The following is a 16,039-nucleotide window of genomic DNA, read 5'->3' as shown; positions in this document are numbered from 1 at the left end:
GTCTCACCAGCCAGTTGGCTCGGACTAACTCTCATGCAGCACGACGCTGTAGCGCGCCAGGCTCCGTCCAGGCGGAAAAACTCTGCGTGGGGCGAGCCTTATCGCGGAACAACCATGTCTTATCAGTTAGAAAAGTTCCCCAGGCCTGTGCTGCGTTGATGCTCTGGACCAGAAAAAAATTCCAGGTGCATTGCAGACCGTGATATTTTGGCCCAGTCGAGCCGAATTAGCAAAGCAGCGACCCAACAGCCATTGCGCACGGCATCGGTCCCGACTGACATATTTGCGCCGCCAGGTCTCGCGGTCCTGCTCTGTTCCCATTGGATTGCAACCAGGCCTTGCACATCTTCTCGGCGGATCCCAACGTCTATTCGCACGACACAATCCCACCTACCACCCCACGTACCCTCCTCGGTACCCTCATACATACGATGGCGCCTAAGCGAAAGGCGCCGGCCAAGATCGCCCAACCCCTGGTCAGACAGAGCGCAAAACAGACGCTCAAGGCGAACGTCAATGAAGCCGATACGGCCGTCTCTGGCATCGACGCCCTCAAGTCGGATGCCAATGGTGTCGCCGAGGACGTGATAGAAATCTCCAGCGACGCCGCCAGCAGCGAATACGAGCTCTCCGATGGCGAAGACACCGCTGGAGCCCAAAAAGCACACAAGCCAAAAGACGCCAGCTCCAAACCGGCCGGCAATGGCGGTCTTGACACAGACATGGCCTCGCCCGATGCGCCTCAGAACGACGGCGATGGCGCCGAGTCGGACCAAGAACTTGCAGCCCCCACCTTTGGTGATCTCGTCCGCGCAAACGAGACCATCGATGTCCCCTCGGCCCTCTCGGCGCAACAGCCGTCCGCACTGACTGCGCCTGGCAGGCAATTAGCCCCTCCGAGCCTCGCATCTCTCGGCACTGTACTCTCCCAAGCTCTTCGGACTGACGACGCCGACCTGCTTGAATCCTGTCTCCACACGACCGATTTCACAACCATCCGCAACACGATCCAACGTCTAGACTCCTCTCTAGCAGGAACCCTGCTCACCAAGCTGGCTTCGCGGATGCACAGACGGCCCGGCAGGGCTGGCAGCCTCATGACATGGGTGCAATGGACCTTGGTCGCTCATGGTGGCGCGCTCGCGACACAGCCCGGCCTGGTGAAGAAGCTGAGCGAATTAAACCGAGTGTTGGAGGAGCGCTCAAGGGGCTTGGGCTCGCTCTTGGCGCTGAAGGGCAAGCTGGACATGCTGGAGGCTCAGATGCAGCTGCGGCGGAGTATGCAACATCACGGAGACTCGGACTCGGACTCGGATGGCGACGGGGAGGAAGGCATTGTCTACGTGGAGGGAGAAGAGAGCGATGCCGAGATGGCCAATGGCGACATGGATCTCGACGACGAGGACTTGCCGGCCACGAATGGCTTCATCGACGACGAAGCTTCGGAAGACGACGACGACTACAGCGAGGATGATGACGACGAGGAGTTGGTTGGAGCGGAAGAGCCCCTGGATGAGAATGAAGTTAACCACTCTGACATCGAGTCGCTGGGAGAGGACGAGGACAGTGACGTCGAAGCAGCGCCGCCAGCCAAGAGAGGACGCAGGTGAGAGCGTGGGGGAGGGAGAAAAGACAAAAGAGCTGTGTTGAGTAGATGTCCTACATCAAGCGATACCCGTAGCTATCAAGCCACATGATGTGTTGGGCTTTTCGCGCCACTTCGATGTGCTATAATCATTACTAGGAGTATATACTGAGGTTATCCGCATCGACTTGCTGAATGGTTCGAATGCGTCGAGGCGTGCAAACCCGGGTAGACAGTCCACGGAACGGAGAAGCCGCACAGCTTGTGTAACGTATTAGTCAAGTCACAATACGCAATTTAGACAATGTGTGGGTAAAACTTGTATATATATATATATATTTATATGCGTGTGTGTAAGTAAGTGTTCTATCCATACCCCAAGAAACAGCGTAGCACCATGTTTGTAGTCTACTGTTTTAACATCCACCCACGCCGGGTCAAGTTGTTACGAACTTGGAAAGATTACCTCCTGATAACAAGCTATTTCAAAGTGAGAATATTGAAGCGCAATAGATTGACATGGATGGCTTGTTGTACTGCAGTATAGAACTGTTGTGCCTCAGCGAATCAGACAGGACCACACTAACTAACCCCCATGACGCCAGCACCCGGCCGGCAGTTGATCCCCGTTAATTGGAATCGGCCGCGGCGCGTACTCAAGCTCCGCCAGAACCGCGTCCTGCATCCATAGATTTTTTTTTTTATCTTGACATTCGCATGAGCATCAGCGACCACAGCAATTTATGCTTGCTGTCCTTCCTAGCCACGCCAGATACGCAGCAAATATCTATGCCTCCTGCCTCGCCGAATGAAAGCCCGCTGCCAATGCCAACATGGTCGAGTGCCCCATCTGTAGCAGACAGGTGCAGTCGGTGAACATCAACGCCCACCTCGATTCACAATGCAACGACTTCATCATTGACACCTCGGCGGCCCCGCCCGTCTCCTCCTCGCCCGCCGCCCCGGCGCCCTCGACCCAGAATGGCTTCTTCGCCTCCCAAAAACGGCCGGCCTCGAGCTTTTTCCAGACTCCCTCTTCCAAGAAGCAGGCCACCTCGTCCAAGGTGCTTACACCGATGGTGAACGGCACCGCGGCCGTCAAGCTCAACGGCGCCATGAAGCGATCATTCGATGAGGGCCCCGGCCAGGGTGAAGACTCGCCCATGATGGATGTCAACGGGCGGTCGGTGAGCGTAACGCCGGCCGAGGAGGCAAGGGTCATCAAGCGCACCAAGACGAACAAGGCGGCACCGCTGGCGGAGCGTATGCGGCCCAAGAATTTCGGCGACGTGTACGGGCAGGATCTGGTCGGACCGCATGGCGTCTTGCGGTCGCTGATCGAGTCGGAGTCCATGCCGTCCATGATACTATGGGGAGGCTCGGGGACCGGCAAGACGACCATTGCGCGATGTATCGCTCAGATGGTGGGCTCTCGCTTCATCGAGCTGAATGCGACGAGCTCGGGCGTCGCTGAGTGCAAAAAAATATTTGCCGAGGCGGAAAACGAGTTAAAGCTCACGGGGCGCAAGACCATCATCTTTTGCGACGAGATACATCGCTTCAGCAAGTCTCAGCAAGATGTCTTCCTGAAACCCGTAGAAGCAGGCACCATCACATTGATCGGAGCAACCACCGAGAACCCGAGCTTCAAGGTCGTTTCTGCACTCTTATCGCGCTGTCGCACATTCACTCTACAGAAGCTCACCACAGAGGATATCAACAATATTCTCCAACGGGCCCTGCAGCTCGTGCAGTCCGAGTCTCCAAACACCCCTTCAAATCTGCTAGACGCAGAACTCCTCACATACTTGGCCAATTTCGCCGACGGAGACGCCCGGACGGCGCTCAACCTTCTCGAGCTGGCCATATCCCTATCTAACCGGGACGACATAACGAAAGACGGCATCAAAGCTGCGTTGACCAAGACTTTGGTCTATGACCGGGCAGGCGACCAACACTACGACACCATCTCGGCCTTTCACAAGTCTGTCCGCGGCTCAGATGCCGACGCAGCGCTATACTACCTGGCACGCATGCTGCAGTCTGGTGAAGACCCGCTCTTCGTGGCTCGTCGCATGGTGGTCATCGCATCTGAGGATGTCGGGCTCGCAGACAACACTCTACTCCCGCTAGCCACAGCAACATACACAGCTACACAGCAGATCGGCATGCCGGAAGCGCGAATACCTCTCGCGCACTGCGCCGTGGCGCTGTCTCTGGCCCCCAAGAGCACAAGGGCCTACAGGGGCCTGAACAACGCCTACGCGGCCCTGAAAGAGCCAGGTGTCGCAGGACTCCCAGTGCCAATCCACTTGAGAAACGCGCCCACGCGGCTGATGAGGGAATTGGGCTATGGAGCCGAGTACAAATACAACCCAAACTACAAGGACGGCAAGGTCCGCCAGGACTACCTCCCGGACGACCTTCTCGGCAGGACGTTCCTGGAAGACAGAGATCTAGGCACGGCGGTGGATCCCGATTTGGCCGTAGACGAGGGCTGAATAATGATAAGAATTTTGATTTTGGAGAAGTGAGAATTAAAATCCAATAGCATAAGGGCATTGGACAGATACCCTCGAGTGGCCCGCGCAGGTAACCTGAGCCTCTAGGATGTTTCCAGAGACTCTGGCATTCAGGATTGCGCGGTATAACCTGGATCGTGTAGCATAACAGTGTATACAGAGAGACCGCCTCAATAGAAGCGGTGAAATGAAAGTGCATGCGCGCTATACCCCCTATTGAAGACAGCAGACCTAGGTCAAGTATATGTGTTTCGTCCTCACATTCACTCTGCGGGTAACTCGGAATCTCGTTGGACTCGAAGCGCAGGGTATCTATTCTATTATGTCTTTCAGAACCTAAACATGACAACTCCCCCATGCTCGTCTTCAAAGGCGTCCGCAATGGACCCCAAAGTCGATGAGATATTCTTGAGGCCAACCAGGATCTGATCGATAGCGGCCGATAGCTCTTGTCGCCACGACTCCCTGCTCTGCTGCCTGACATGCGACTCGTCCACGACAGAGTCCAGATACCGCAGAATCTCGTCCCGGTGTTTCTCGGCGCTGTAGCCGTCCTTGCCATGCAGGATCTGATCCAGCGTCCACGGGCTCCACGCGCAGACCGGCGCCGTCGACTTGATAGGCACAACGACGCCCGGGATGTGGGTGAGGAGGTGAAACCGGAGTCTGGCCTCGCCGGGCACTTTGGCCTGGGACCAGGCCGACGCCGTTCGGTACGGCGAGATCCCCATGAAGAATATGGCAAAGCGCTTGTAGTTGGTGCTCTTCTCCCCGGCGTCTTCGCCCGCGTCCAGCCGACACACGGGGGCGTCTTCCTGGGTGATGCATGAGAGCAGAGTTGGCGCCAAGGCTGCGTCGGCTATACTTTATCGTTAGTCACGAGAGACTTATACAGAGATATCGGAAAGCATAGTATACCCTTCAATCCCGGTCCCATCACCTCCGCCACCGTGAACTCCTTCCTCCTTGACAGCTGCGAGACGCGGCTCGAGCAGTACAGATAGGGGCAGAACCAGCCCTTGGCGCAGGCGAGCATGTTCCTGGCATCGCGGGACTCGAAGAAGCGCAGCTCGGCCTCCTCGCCGATGAGCTTGTGGGCGATGCGGACCTCGACGCTGGTGAGGCCGGGGGCGCGGCGGACGCTGTGGGGGCGGGCGCCGCGGAAGCGGTCGTAGCCGTGGTCGACGCCCTGCTCGGCGGTCCAGGCGGCGCCATGCTGGACGACTGCCTCGGCGGCCGTCAGCGAGCTGCCGATCAGCGCGTCGGCCCCGAAGTGCATGACGCCCGCGAGCGCCAGGTCGCGCTTCCGCAGGTTCGGCGCCACGAACGGGTTGTTGTCGCCCCACGGCGACAGGTACAGCGGCAGCTTGACCGTCGAGCTCACCGACTGCACCCCCGCGCGGCCCAGGCGCGCGACCAGCATGTTGCCCATGAAGCGCTTGGCGAAGCCGCTCTGCTTCTCATCGTGCGCCGCCTCTGCCTCCGCCTCCGCCTCCGCCGCCGCCTTCTCCGCAGCTTCGTGGTGTTGCTGTGTTTCCGTCACGGCCGGCACTGCTGCGGCTTTGCTAGTTGATGGATCTACTACCGGCACTGGAGCAGGAGGAGCGGACAGTGGCCTGGGAGGCAGCGAAGGCGGCCCGAGTTTCTCAGATTCGTCCAGGTAGCGCTCAGGGGCAGTGCCCTGCGGCACCTCTACCAAGATGTACGGCGGCGGGTCTTGGGGCCCGGCCGGATCCATGGTTAACGTCGATAATGCATGCGAAATGAGAACAGCAGTACCGGTTATTTTCTGAATGGTTCTCTATGTGTCGCAGCTCTCTCGAACGAGGAAACGGTGGAATTTTGGCGCAATTGTCCGTAAATCGAGGTCAAGCATCAGTCTTCGGCGCACGTGCCAAGATTCCGTGATACACTTCTGACCAATCACGTGTAAGCGATTGAACTTGGCTTGCACGCCTTTGAGTCTCGTCAAATAGTGACTTCGTGGCCGAGGTTGGACGGGTTGGAAATGATTTAGGTGGTTGTGATCTTTTTTCTTCTTCCGGCTTCAATACTGGATCATCAACAGTGTACAAATAGGCTTGACTGGAAGTCCCGACATCTCATGTATAAAGAGTTGCAGTGCAGGCTTTCACCAAGGCAAGCATGTAGTATGCTGGATTGGAAAACAAGTTCAACACGGGCAAGTCTGCTGATGGAATCGGAGTTCCATTGACCACTCTAGGCGATTATCTGGATGCCGAATAGCTGTCGAACCAAGATCAGAATTTTTCTTCAAACTATTAAGAAATATTGATTGCACTGTGGCGCTATGTGGATGTCTACTCTATCTAATCTACCTACCTGGCCCGTTTGCCCATTCGCACCGTGCCATTCTATAATGTGTGAAAAGCATGCCCTGTCTATATATGCGCCATTATGCATTACTCCAATGAAGAACAACTCGTGTTCTTCCTACTCTTCATTACTCCGCCTTCTTCGACGTCTTGGTTCTCAACTTCATCAACGCGTAGACGAGAGCGTATGAGCTGAAAGCGAACAACACCACGATTCCAGCATCCCTCCAACCATATGAGTACTCCAGCAGGTTCAGAGTGTGGAGATAATCGGTGCCATCCCGATACTGGCACACCTTGCATCCGGCTGTCGCATCAGCATTGATCAGGTTGCTGGCTGACCCAGCCCCCATCAGATAGTCGGCGAGATACTGGCCGCAGGTCGTACCGTTGGGCGGATCAAACAGGGCAAACTCGCTCTCCGCGCAGTTGACCGGGGTATCCCATACATCGAAAACGAGCATGCTGCCCATCAAATAGTTGAAAGGGTTGAGATAGTACATCCAGTACTTCCAAAACGCCTGGATTTGCGCGTAGGGGACGAGGACTCCGCAGAAACTGACCATGAGTCCGATGAGGAAAGGATTTACCAGCGAGGCAAATAACGCGTTCGGGGCGTAGGCTGCAACAAACTGTCCGATACCAGTGTAGACGAACTCGTACATAAGCATGACGAAGAACGTAGCCCCTGCGCGGTCCGAGTCGCCAGAGAAGCCGACGGTATAATACCAGGTGACGAAATACAGCACGGCGCAGATGCAAAGGTACGGGAACTCTGAAACGATGAGTCCGGTGACGAAGGAAACCCATGAGTACATCTTGGATTTCTTCTCACGGGTCTCAAAGATATCCCGACGCTCGAGAAAGAGAGGCTGCAGTTGGTTGATCACACCTGGTGCGACGAAGATGAAGTTGAAAACGGTAAAGAGGTGCATCTGCAGGTCACCGACGGTATCTCCAATCATCCAGAATGAGAAGCCATTGACGAATGCCGACGAGAAATGCAGCCAAATCTTGTTGTTGATGTAGTCGGTGTTTCGGAACAGGGAAACGTTCATCCGATGCGTCACGATCTTTACCTGCTCCCAAAGAGGCATCGCAAACTCGTGCCCATCATCTGTTGTGCCAGGCGGCTTGGCGGCGGCCTCCGCGATCACACGGTCGAGCTCCTTAGACACCGCTTCATGCTCTGGCGACTCGAGCCAGACCTTATTCCAATCGCGACCCTGCGACAAGTGACCAGAGACGACGTCGATCATGTGCTCAGCAGGGTTGGCCTCTTCAGGACAAGGGACCCCGTATCTACCAAAATAGTCCTTAACGGTGGCAGCGTGATCACCAATATCGCCGAAGTAGACCGTCTTTCCTCCCCTTGCCAGGAGCAGGAGAGTATCGAATTGGGCGAAGAGTTGAGCCGACGGCTGATGGATCGTTACCAAGATAGCCTGGCCAACATCCGCAAGCTTGCGCAAGAAGCGCACGGTATTGTATGCAGACTGGCCATCCAGACCCGATGTTGGCTCGTCCAAAAAGATCAGGATGCTAGGCTTCGACACGAGCTCGACACCGATCGTAACCCGCTTTCGCTGCTCAACCGTCAGGCCGGCACCGACCTTGCCGATAATGGTATCAGCGAGGTCATGGAGCTCTAGGAGGTCAACAATAGTGTCGACGTATCTCAGCTTCTCCTCTCGTGACACATCCCGCCCCTGTCTAAGGAGCGCTGAAAACTCCAACGCTTCTCGCACGGTTGCGTACGGCTCATGGACATCGAGCTGTTCACAGTAGCCAGCTGACCGCTGGAATGACACAGGGAGTGGTCGGCCATCTACCATAACAGACCCACGGATGGTGCCCTCGGTTTTCCTCTGAGCCAGAACATCAAGAAGGGTGGTTTTCCCGGCGCCTATTGGGTAGTCAGTACTTGAGCACGCAGTTCATTCTCGAGGAGCTCTTACCAGAAGAGCCCATCAAGGCACCAAGCATGCCGGGTTTCACCCAACCCTGGACGTTATCCAGCAGAACTCGATCACCAGTCGGGGTTTTGACAGTGTAAGTTAGGTTTTTCCAGGTGAAAATCGAAGTGTTGCGGATGAGCTGTTCGTCGGCCGAGTCACTGTCCGGGGTAGGAACTGCTGTCTCATCGCCGCTACGATAGTCACCTCCGGTCGTCCCAACCTTCTCGTCCACAGCCTGAGCCTCCACGTCGGGTTTCAGGGCACGAGCAACGTGTGCCTTCTCTCGCGGAATAAGGAGCGACGGCCCTGCCTCCGAAGCGGACCGCCATCGGCAGGTGTAGAAGATAGTAATCGCAACGAAAAGCGCCCACCAAGCCCAAACAATGCCGAAATTACGCCACATATGGTCGTGGCTGTAGGAAAGAGAGGCTAAATATGCGTCGCCAGTTACTGAAGTCTCTCCCTGTATGGCTCCCCCAACTCCAGCACAGGACATGTGGAGTGGATCATTATAGCCAGACCCTGAAGGAACAATGTTGGTTCCGACGCAGTCAATAACCTTGCCGTGAAACTCGTTGGACAGTAGTGCATCAAACGCATATGCCAATGGGTCGATCCAGAAGAACCATACGAACCATGGGTGCATTTGGGGTTTCTGGATCATGTACCCAGTGTACCTTGCATTGGAAAGTCAATTCCCAGGTTCATTTCAACCATTCAGAATACAAATACTTACATGATTGCAATAGTGATTATCAGACCAGACACTTTGGAGGCGCCGTCGAAGTTCTTGAAAGCTGCGCCAATGCATCGGAACATAGCCGCCATACACTATAATGATTATCAGCATACCGTGCCAGAGTTGGGATCATCAAGAGGCCGACCTACCACTGTCGTTGCAATTAAAATTATCCAGTAAGTGAAAAACGCACCCGCCGTCATCGTCAATCCCACCATGAAGTACAGAACAATGCCGAAAATGGAGATTTGGAATAGAATGAGCGGAATATCCGACGCTATTTCGGAAATGCAGAAAGCAGCCGGATGGAAGTACGCGAAATGCTTGTGCTTCAAAAGTACAGGTCGGCCTTGGAATGACGAAATAACCTCGGACATAGAGAGAAGCGAGTTGTACATCAGAGAGAAGAAAAGAGCGCCGGATTTCGAGAAAAGTCCTGAGGAGTTGTCAGGAGCATTGTAAAACAAGGACCCAGCAATTAGTGCTTGCGCAAAAACTGAGATCTGCTTGATGAAAAAGGTTGCCTTGTCTCCCCAGATAATTTGATATTGTCGAATGACACAAGCCTTGACCTGGGTCGGGAAGCTCACGGTCAGCGGGCTATGGGCCGGAAGCTGCTTGTGTTTTTCCCCAGAGACGCCGTGCTGGAATAGCTTTGTCTTCTCTTTGGCTTCCTCAGTTGTAGGGTAGTCGTACTCCAAGGTGGCTTTGGCGAATATGCTTGACTTCTCGTACTCTGCCTTCAGGGCCTCAGCATTTCGGGGGAAGGTGGCTTCGCAGCCGGACCGGATATGACGCTCCGTAGGCACGGTCACGCCGGTCAAGTAATCCGCGACGTTGGCACCATGTTGGCACACAAATCCGAGGTTTTCCATGAACGGCCGGGCCTCCTTCATAGGGCCGTAGTATACCTCTTTGCCAGCGTCGAGAACCAGGACTTTGTCGAACAAATTGTAGATTCCATTGCCAGCTTGATACAGAGTGACGATTGATGCAAGTCCCAATACATCGGTCATTGCACGTATGGCTTTTGCGTAATCCAAAGCACTGGCACCAGTAAGCTTTTGTAAACAAAATTCACCTCTTGCGCATATCGGAGGGAGTACTCACCTGCTTGCGTCGAGACCTCTTGTACTATTGTCCCAGCAGTATATGGACCCACGAGTTGCCAAGGTTTCTATGATCGAAACTCGCTTACGCTCGCCTCCCGACACTCCACGCATGAACTCATTGCCAACTTTGGTGTCCCGTGTATGTTCGATTCCCATAGACTGCAAAAGAAAATCACGCGTCTCGGTTCGTAAAGCCTCATTGGACGTAACACCCTGTGGAAGCTGATACGGAATCTTGAGCCTGGTCGCGAAATCCATGGTTTGGCCGACCGTTAAAGTTGGGTAAAACAACTCTTCCTCGGTGTTCATAACAATCTGCCCGCAATAATGCTCCGCTTGCTTTGCATCCATTGATCCGTAATGAACATCGCCGGAGACGGACGAGTATCCATGGCGTCGATTGGCTAAGAGACTGAGCAGTGTGGTACATCCGCTACCGGGCCGCCCAAGGACAAGCAGCATCTCTCCCGGTTTGACACAGCCATGACTGTCATCAAGAATTGTCTTCAACGGCGGTTTGTGTCGGGATTCCTGAATAAGTTTTGGTATGTTGAACTGAGAGGCAACACTCTCGTGAATCGCGGCATCAGCACTGATGGCTTTTACTGTGAGGTTCTTCCATGTAATACCCAGTTCGCGGGGAGTGAATCCTGATTCTTGATCGCGCTGTCGGACGTCTTCGACTCTCGGCTTCAAGGCCCAAGACTCAGTTGTCTTCTCATCGTACTGCGAGGTCGCACTGTCGGTTAGAGTTCCTTCGGACTCCATGGCTGGGCTAGATCTGTATAAATCCTCAGGCGTATAAAGGATCAATAGTGACTGCTACCACCCAGGAGTCTGAATTAAGCTCTTGACGAGCCATGTTAACCAGGGAAGGACGTCTTTAATACACATTTCACGGCATCCATGGCGATTCGCCATCTTCGCTTGCTTGTCATCATAGTCGGTAACACGGAGTGCTTAGGCGAGCGAGCGCGCCGGCCGAGGCGGGCCTTGTGGAGACAATCACATCTATCGAGAGTATATCTTCAAGCTAGTGACGGAGAGGCTGAGGCTTAGATGCCGCTGACGCCGAGTTAGCAGCTAAAAGACAAGGCGACAGCTTATCAATTCCGACCCGCAGGGCTCACACAACCGGGCTCCCAACGTGGCAGGCAGTGGGGTCGGAGTCGGGCGACTCGACGGTGTCGTGAAGAAGGCTCGGGGTTGAAGTCGGGCACGATGCTTGGATGGACCGAGATGAGTGTCTGTGTTGTCCCCCTCGTGATTGGTCCGCTCGCTGCATTTCATCTCCGCTTAGTCAGCGGGACAATGCCTTCTCGACTCCTTTTTTAAGGGTTCGCATTGGGACTATGCCCCGAACATCTCTAGCGCTCCCTCTCATTGGCCACTAGGTTATACTTTGCTGTTAGGCATTACGACGACGGCACCATCCGAGACTTCCACCCCCAACTGCCGGGAGATCCAGAGGGAGTTGCCTCCCTTTGTTTCACCATATAAACTCAGCCGCTGACTCAGCGGGTGTTTCCCATCTCCCCCTTCTTTTTCTCCTACTGCGCTTCTCCATCACTCAACGGCTGCGACGGTCGCACCTATCCTCAGCCCAGAGTTGGCCGCGATCTGTATACACAAACACCACACAAGTTCTCTTTTGCCCCACTCGGGACAACATGGATAAGAGAGCAAACCCGAGAAAACGCGCCTGTGACTCGTGTTATAAGCGGAAGGTCAGTAGTTGGCAAATCGAACCACGCTTCGGTGATCAGCAATTCTCATTGTCAGCACTAGATTCAATGTGACAGAGATGAACCGCAGTGTAATTGGTGTAAACACCATGGACTGGCCTGCACCTTCAACCGGCCGGCCAGGGTGAAGAAGGCCGCAAAGAAAAGCAAAAAGTGCGTATCTAGATCCATCGACAGAACCGCGCAGCCGGTGCCCTGCTCACTAATTACTAACGAACAGCGGCAGGGGTGGCGAGGAAAACAATCTTTCAGAACGAATAGGACGGCTGGAGCAACTCCTTGCAGAGAAAGTCACCAATCTATCCCCGGAGCCATCGGAACAGGCATCTGATTTTCAGGACGACCTGTCGCTGCCGCTTAGTCATGCTGGCAGCACGCCGGGTTCTGCTTCCGAGGCCGCACCGAGTGATCAACTAGCCACGGGCAACTTTGGCAAGCTTCACTTTGCCGGTCATCATCTTGGCGAAATCAGCTCGCAGGTCGGGATCCCCCTATTTTCGGCGGATGGACAAAAATGGCTCCAGTCCCGGACCGGGGAGAGGGCTGCCTTTCCGGTCCTGGCTGCACCTCTGTGGCACAACCAACATCGCACACACCAGGATATCATCTTGCCGTTAACACACTTCGACCTGCCCGATAGGCAGGTCACGGAAGAGTATTTGTCCATTTTCAGCTCCTCTCATATCCGTTACGTGTTTCCTATTGTAGATGCTGTGCTATTCAGGCATACGATCGATGCAGCGTATAGTACGAGCGGCAATGTGTCATTTTTGGAGACCACCAAGAGCAAGTCATGCATCTTCTCCTTCCTGGCCGTCGCCAGTCTGATGTCAGGCAAGCTTGATGCCACCCCCATCGACTCCGAAGCTTGTGCTGTAAAGGCACAATACCTTTTCCCACAGGCCATGCTGGACCCGAGCGTGACGGCCCTTCAAATAATGTTCATGCAGGTAAGTAACCAGCTCTGAAAGACGACAAGCCTTCGCTAACTAAGTCTAGTGTATGTACCACCTATTCTCCGGCAAGTTTCAAATGGCATCAATGTTCCATTCTGTCGCCTGTCGGTTGCTATACATGCTAGGCGCACACACTCAAGTTAATGACCTTGCCTCGACAAAGCCACCAACCGATGGGACAGAGATGGAATGGAGAATCAGGAACCATCTGCGTAAATACTTCTGGCTGTGCTACACCTTCGACAAGGATCTAGCCCTACGAACTGGCCACCCCCCGGCTATTGAAGACGAACATTGCGATCTTAACCTTCCTAGGGGCTACCATGCCGGCCAGATTGGAAAGATGCGTGTCGATGACGATGGGACGCCGTTTCTCCCGGGCGACTTATTTCTGAGTATGATCAAGTCCAAAGCAATCAAACTCCTCTACTCAACAGAAGCGCTGAGGAAGTCTGACGCGGAGCTCTTGAGGGCTATCCGCGAGCTGGATGACGAATTAGAGAGTTGGCGCATGACGATTGATCCGAGGTTTCGTCCTACACTATCTTGTCGCGAGGATGACTTCGACGTGGAACCAACAGCAAACATAACACAGAAGATGCATCACATCGTGACGAACTTCGAATACCACTACTTGATGGCAACAATACACCAAGCCACAAGCCGGTGCCGTGCCTGGGCGAACGGTGCCAGTGGGGAGATGGATGGGGTCAGTTCCAGCCTGGCATTGTCGGTAGAAGCCAGTCGATCAACGTTGGTATACCTCCGCGTTGCGGTGCAAGAGATGGTAGGAGAATCATTTTGGTGAGTCACCCAGCGGTTGAGCCTCACATTCCCTCGCTTACTTTAGTCTTTCAGGATGGTCGTATTCTATCCGATGTCAGCTATCCTGACCATTTTTTGCAACATTTTGCTCAACCCGCTCTGCCCTCGGGCTGAAGGTGACCTAGAACTACTTAACAGCACCCCAGAGCTTATCAGGGGTATTAGATTCCGCCGGCTGACGTTGAATGAGGTCATGCATATTAAGATGATAGAGGACTTTGTTGCAGAGCTCATCAGGCTGGGAGCTTGTGCTATCCGGAAGGCCCACCAAGATGAGATGGGTTGATTATTTTGTTCTTACTAAGAAATAATGATACAAAATTCAAGATAGACGATTTTCATTGGTTGATGTGAGTCTTTAGCCGGAGTTAGCTGCATTGTCCTCAGAACTTTATTTGAAATATTGTCTTGGATTCTTGCACTTTGCTTATTTCGATGCCAACCAGGTCTTGATTTGAGTTTTCGAGTGCTCCCTTATCCACAAGAAATACGATTACGAGACATGGTCAGATATCATCACTATGACACATGTCACTTGAAGGCGAATGGCTAAATCAGGCACGCCCTTAAGACAAGGGCATCTTCCGTATGAGATCTAATGATCTCGCAGGCATTTGGCACTGTCACGGCAGTGTATTAAGTTTACAGAGGATTCGGTGGAACATCGTGCAGTGTCCGCTATATGATACCCGTCTTGTCCCTCTTACTTGAAAGAGGACAAGATTCAGTCTTTCTATGAATTGAACCATACATTGGACTTCTGATTATACCTGACCTCGGGCTACCTCTGACAGACACATTAGGTAGAATTGAAATTTAAAAAACAGTATAGACTTGTGCTAGTCTACGTTGCATCGCTTTGCATCTGAAACCCAGGCCTTTGGTATATATTTTTGTGAGAAGATAATATGCACCGGTGGTCAAAATGGTCTGGTTCACGTATGTGCAAAATATATGAAGATATTTCCGTAGTCAGAGGGTCCGAGATACGATGTTTTACTGGTTGCATGTTTGGGGGCGGTTTGGAAGATCAGGGGGATGAGCGTAGCCACAACATTTGCGTCAGGCTCGGGCAGCGCGTTCGAAAATCAGATTGAGGGAGCTGACAGCACACTCGTCATTCGCGCGAAACTTCCGAAACGCAGTAGATCACGCAAACAGCCACTCCTTATTCACATCCTTCTTGGATTTGAAATGAAATACTGTGTTTTGAGGCGATGTTGTTCCGTCTCATCTTCGTCAGATGGTGTCTCGGAATGATAAACCCCCTCAATAGCAAGGATGGCCTTCCGCCTGGTATCAAATCAGCCATCCACTTCGCACGAGTGATTCGTAACCTCATATCTTTGGATTCAGCCTGATGGACGGCGCAGTCGAGGCGACAATGTACAAACTCAAAACAAAACCACCTGTTTTCTCAGAGTTCGACTTACTTCGCTTCAGCTGCGACTCAAAGTATTGAACTATCCCGCGCGACCGTCGACAGTAAACTATTCCTGGGTTTTTGGCTTTCGCCATGGATCAGCCGAAATACTTTGAAGCCGATCTTGAGGCTGCTCGGCAAGTCAGAGACACCCGCCGCTCAGATAGCACACTCTCGTCTGTTATTAGCCTCAAGCAGCAAGAGGTAGAACCCAGACCAACCAGCAAGGTGCGGACTGCCCTGCGAGTAGCGGTGCAACCCGGAGTCATCTTTGCTGTTCTTGCGTTTCTAGCCGGTGCAGTCGCCGCTACAATGTTTGTGGTAACTGTGGTCAAGGACGATTGGTTTGCGTCGAAATGAGCACCGAAGTAGCCGACGACAGACGCGAGCGTATTCCATGCACCACTTTGATAAAACGAAAAGCCTGTATTAGGAACTCGACCCCTATTCTTGGTCCACATCTGAGGATGCATTTTTAGGGAGACCCAATTGCATACCTAGCAGGACATACGTTTCCCATGGTAGCCCGCACCTAATGAAGCTGAACGCGACAGCCGCATAACAAGCCCTATTTGAGCATGGATGCATATAGATGATCCCAAGTGTAAATGCACTTGTCCTGGGAGATAATGCTGCTCCTTTGGGGTCAGAAGTGCCAATATGAATCTCAATCAGTAAGTTTCCCGTTCTAATTTTGTTTCTTCCAAAACCTGACTGACCAATACGTTGCAAGGAGGTAGAAGTCGAATGCACGGGGAGCTCGTAGACAATTGGGCTCATTCAGACTGCTTCAAGACACTGTATCATATTAATAAAGATTCCAATCATGAGGAACCTC

General features: G+C 53.3%; 6 protein-coding genes across 6 annotated transcripts; 4 read left to right on the top strand and 2 right to left on the bottom strand.

Annotated features, from left to right (window-relative positions):
• Nucleotides 1-431: 431 nt before the first annotated feature.
• Nucleotides 432-1,610, top strand: JN550_002983 (uncharacterized protein; the record flags this gene model as incomplete). Its single annotated transcript, XM_049314335.1, has 1 exon — nucleotides 432-1,610. One exon carries the CDS (start codon nucleotides 432-434, stop codon nucleotides 1,608-1,610), a length of 1,179 nt encoding a protein of 392 aa, XP_049174818.1.
• An 808-nt stretch (nucleotides 1,611-2,418) lies between these two features.
• JN550_002982 (uncharacterized protein) lies at nucleotides 2,419-4,086 on the top strand (the record flags this gene model as incomplete). The annotated part of the gene is made up of 1 exon (XM_049314334.1): nucleotides 2,419-4,086. One exon carries the CDS (start codon nucleotides 2,419-2,421, stop codon nucleotides 4,084-4,086), a length of 1,668 nt encoding a protein of 555 aa, XP_049174817.1.
• A 350-nt stretch (nucleotides 4,087-4,436) lies between these two features.
• JN550_002981 (uncharacterized protein) lies at nucleotides 4,437-5,845 on the bottom strand (the record flags this gene model as incomplete). The annotated part of the gene is made up of 2 exons (XM_049314333.1): nucleotides 4,437-4,966; nucleotides 5,026-5,845. 2 exons carry the CDS (start codon nucleotides 5,843-5,845, stop codon nucleotides 4,437-4,439), a joined length of 1,350 nt encoding a protein of 449 aa, XP_049174816.1.
• A 726-nt stretch (nucleotides 5,846-6,571) lies between these two features.
• On the bottom strand, nucleotides 6,572-11,020 carry JN550_002980 (uncharacterized protein; the record flags this gene model as incomplete). The annotated part of the gene is made up of 5 exons (XM_049314332.1): nucleotides 6,572-8,349; nucleotides 8,402-9,078; nucleotides 9,138-9,232; nucleotides 9,290-10,187; nucleotides 10,251-11,020. 5 exons carry the CDS (start codon nucleotides 11,018-11,020, stop codon nucleotides 6,572-6,574), a joined length of 4,218 nt encoding a protein of 1,405 aa, XP_049174815.1.
• Nucleotides 11,021-11,922: 902 nt separating this feature from the next.
• JN550_002979 (uncharacterized protein) lies at nucleotides 11,923-14,064 on the top strand (the record flags this gene model as incomplete). The annotated part of the gene is made up of 5 exons (XM_049314331.1): nucleotides 11,923-11,979; nucleotides 12,041-12,150; nucleotides 12,224-12,947; nucleotides 12,997-13,757; nucleotides 13,812-14,064. 5 exons carry the CDS (start codon nucleotides 11,923-11,925, stop codon nucleotides 14,062-14,064), a joined length of 1,905 nt encoding a protein of 634 aa, XP_049174814.1.
• A 1,230-nt stretch (nucleotides 14,065-15,294) lies between these two features.
• On the top strand, nucleotides 15,295-15,561 carry JN550_002978 (uncharacterized protein; the record flags this gene model as incomplete). The annotated part of the gene is made up of 1 exon (XM_049314330.1): nucleotides 15,295-15,561. The coding sequence occupies one exon, from the start codon at nucleotides 15,295-15,297 to the stop codon at nucleotides 15,559-15,561; it is 267 nt and encodes an 88-aa protein (XP_049174813.1).
• Between the last annotated feature and the right edge of the window lie 478 nt (nucleotides 15,562-16,039).

This window comes from Neoarthrinium moseri (genome assembly GCF_022829205.1).
Source record: "Neoarthrinium moseri strain CBS 164.80 chromosome Unknown scaffold7_Wmoseri_CBS_16480, whole genome shotgun sequence".
Lineage (NCBI taxonomy): Eukaryota > Fungi > Ascomycota > Sordariomycetes > Amphisphaeriales > Apiosporaceae > Neoarthrinium > Neoarthrinium moseri.
Note: the sequence above shows the minus strand (reverse complement) of the source record. Positions and strands in the feature narration are given on the sequence as shown.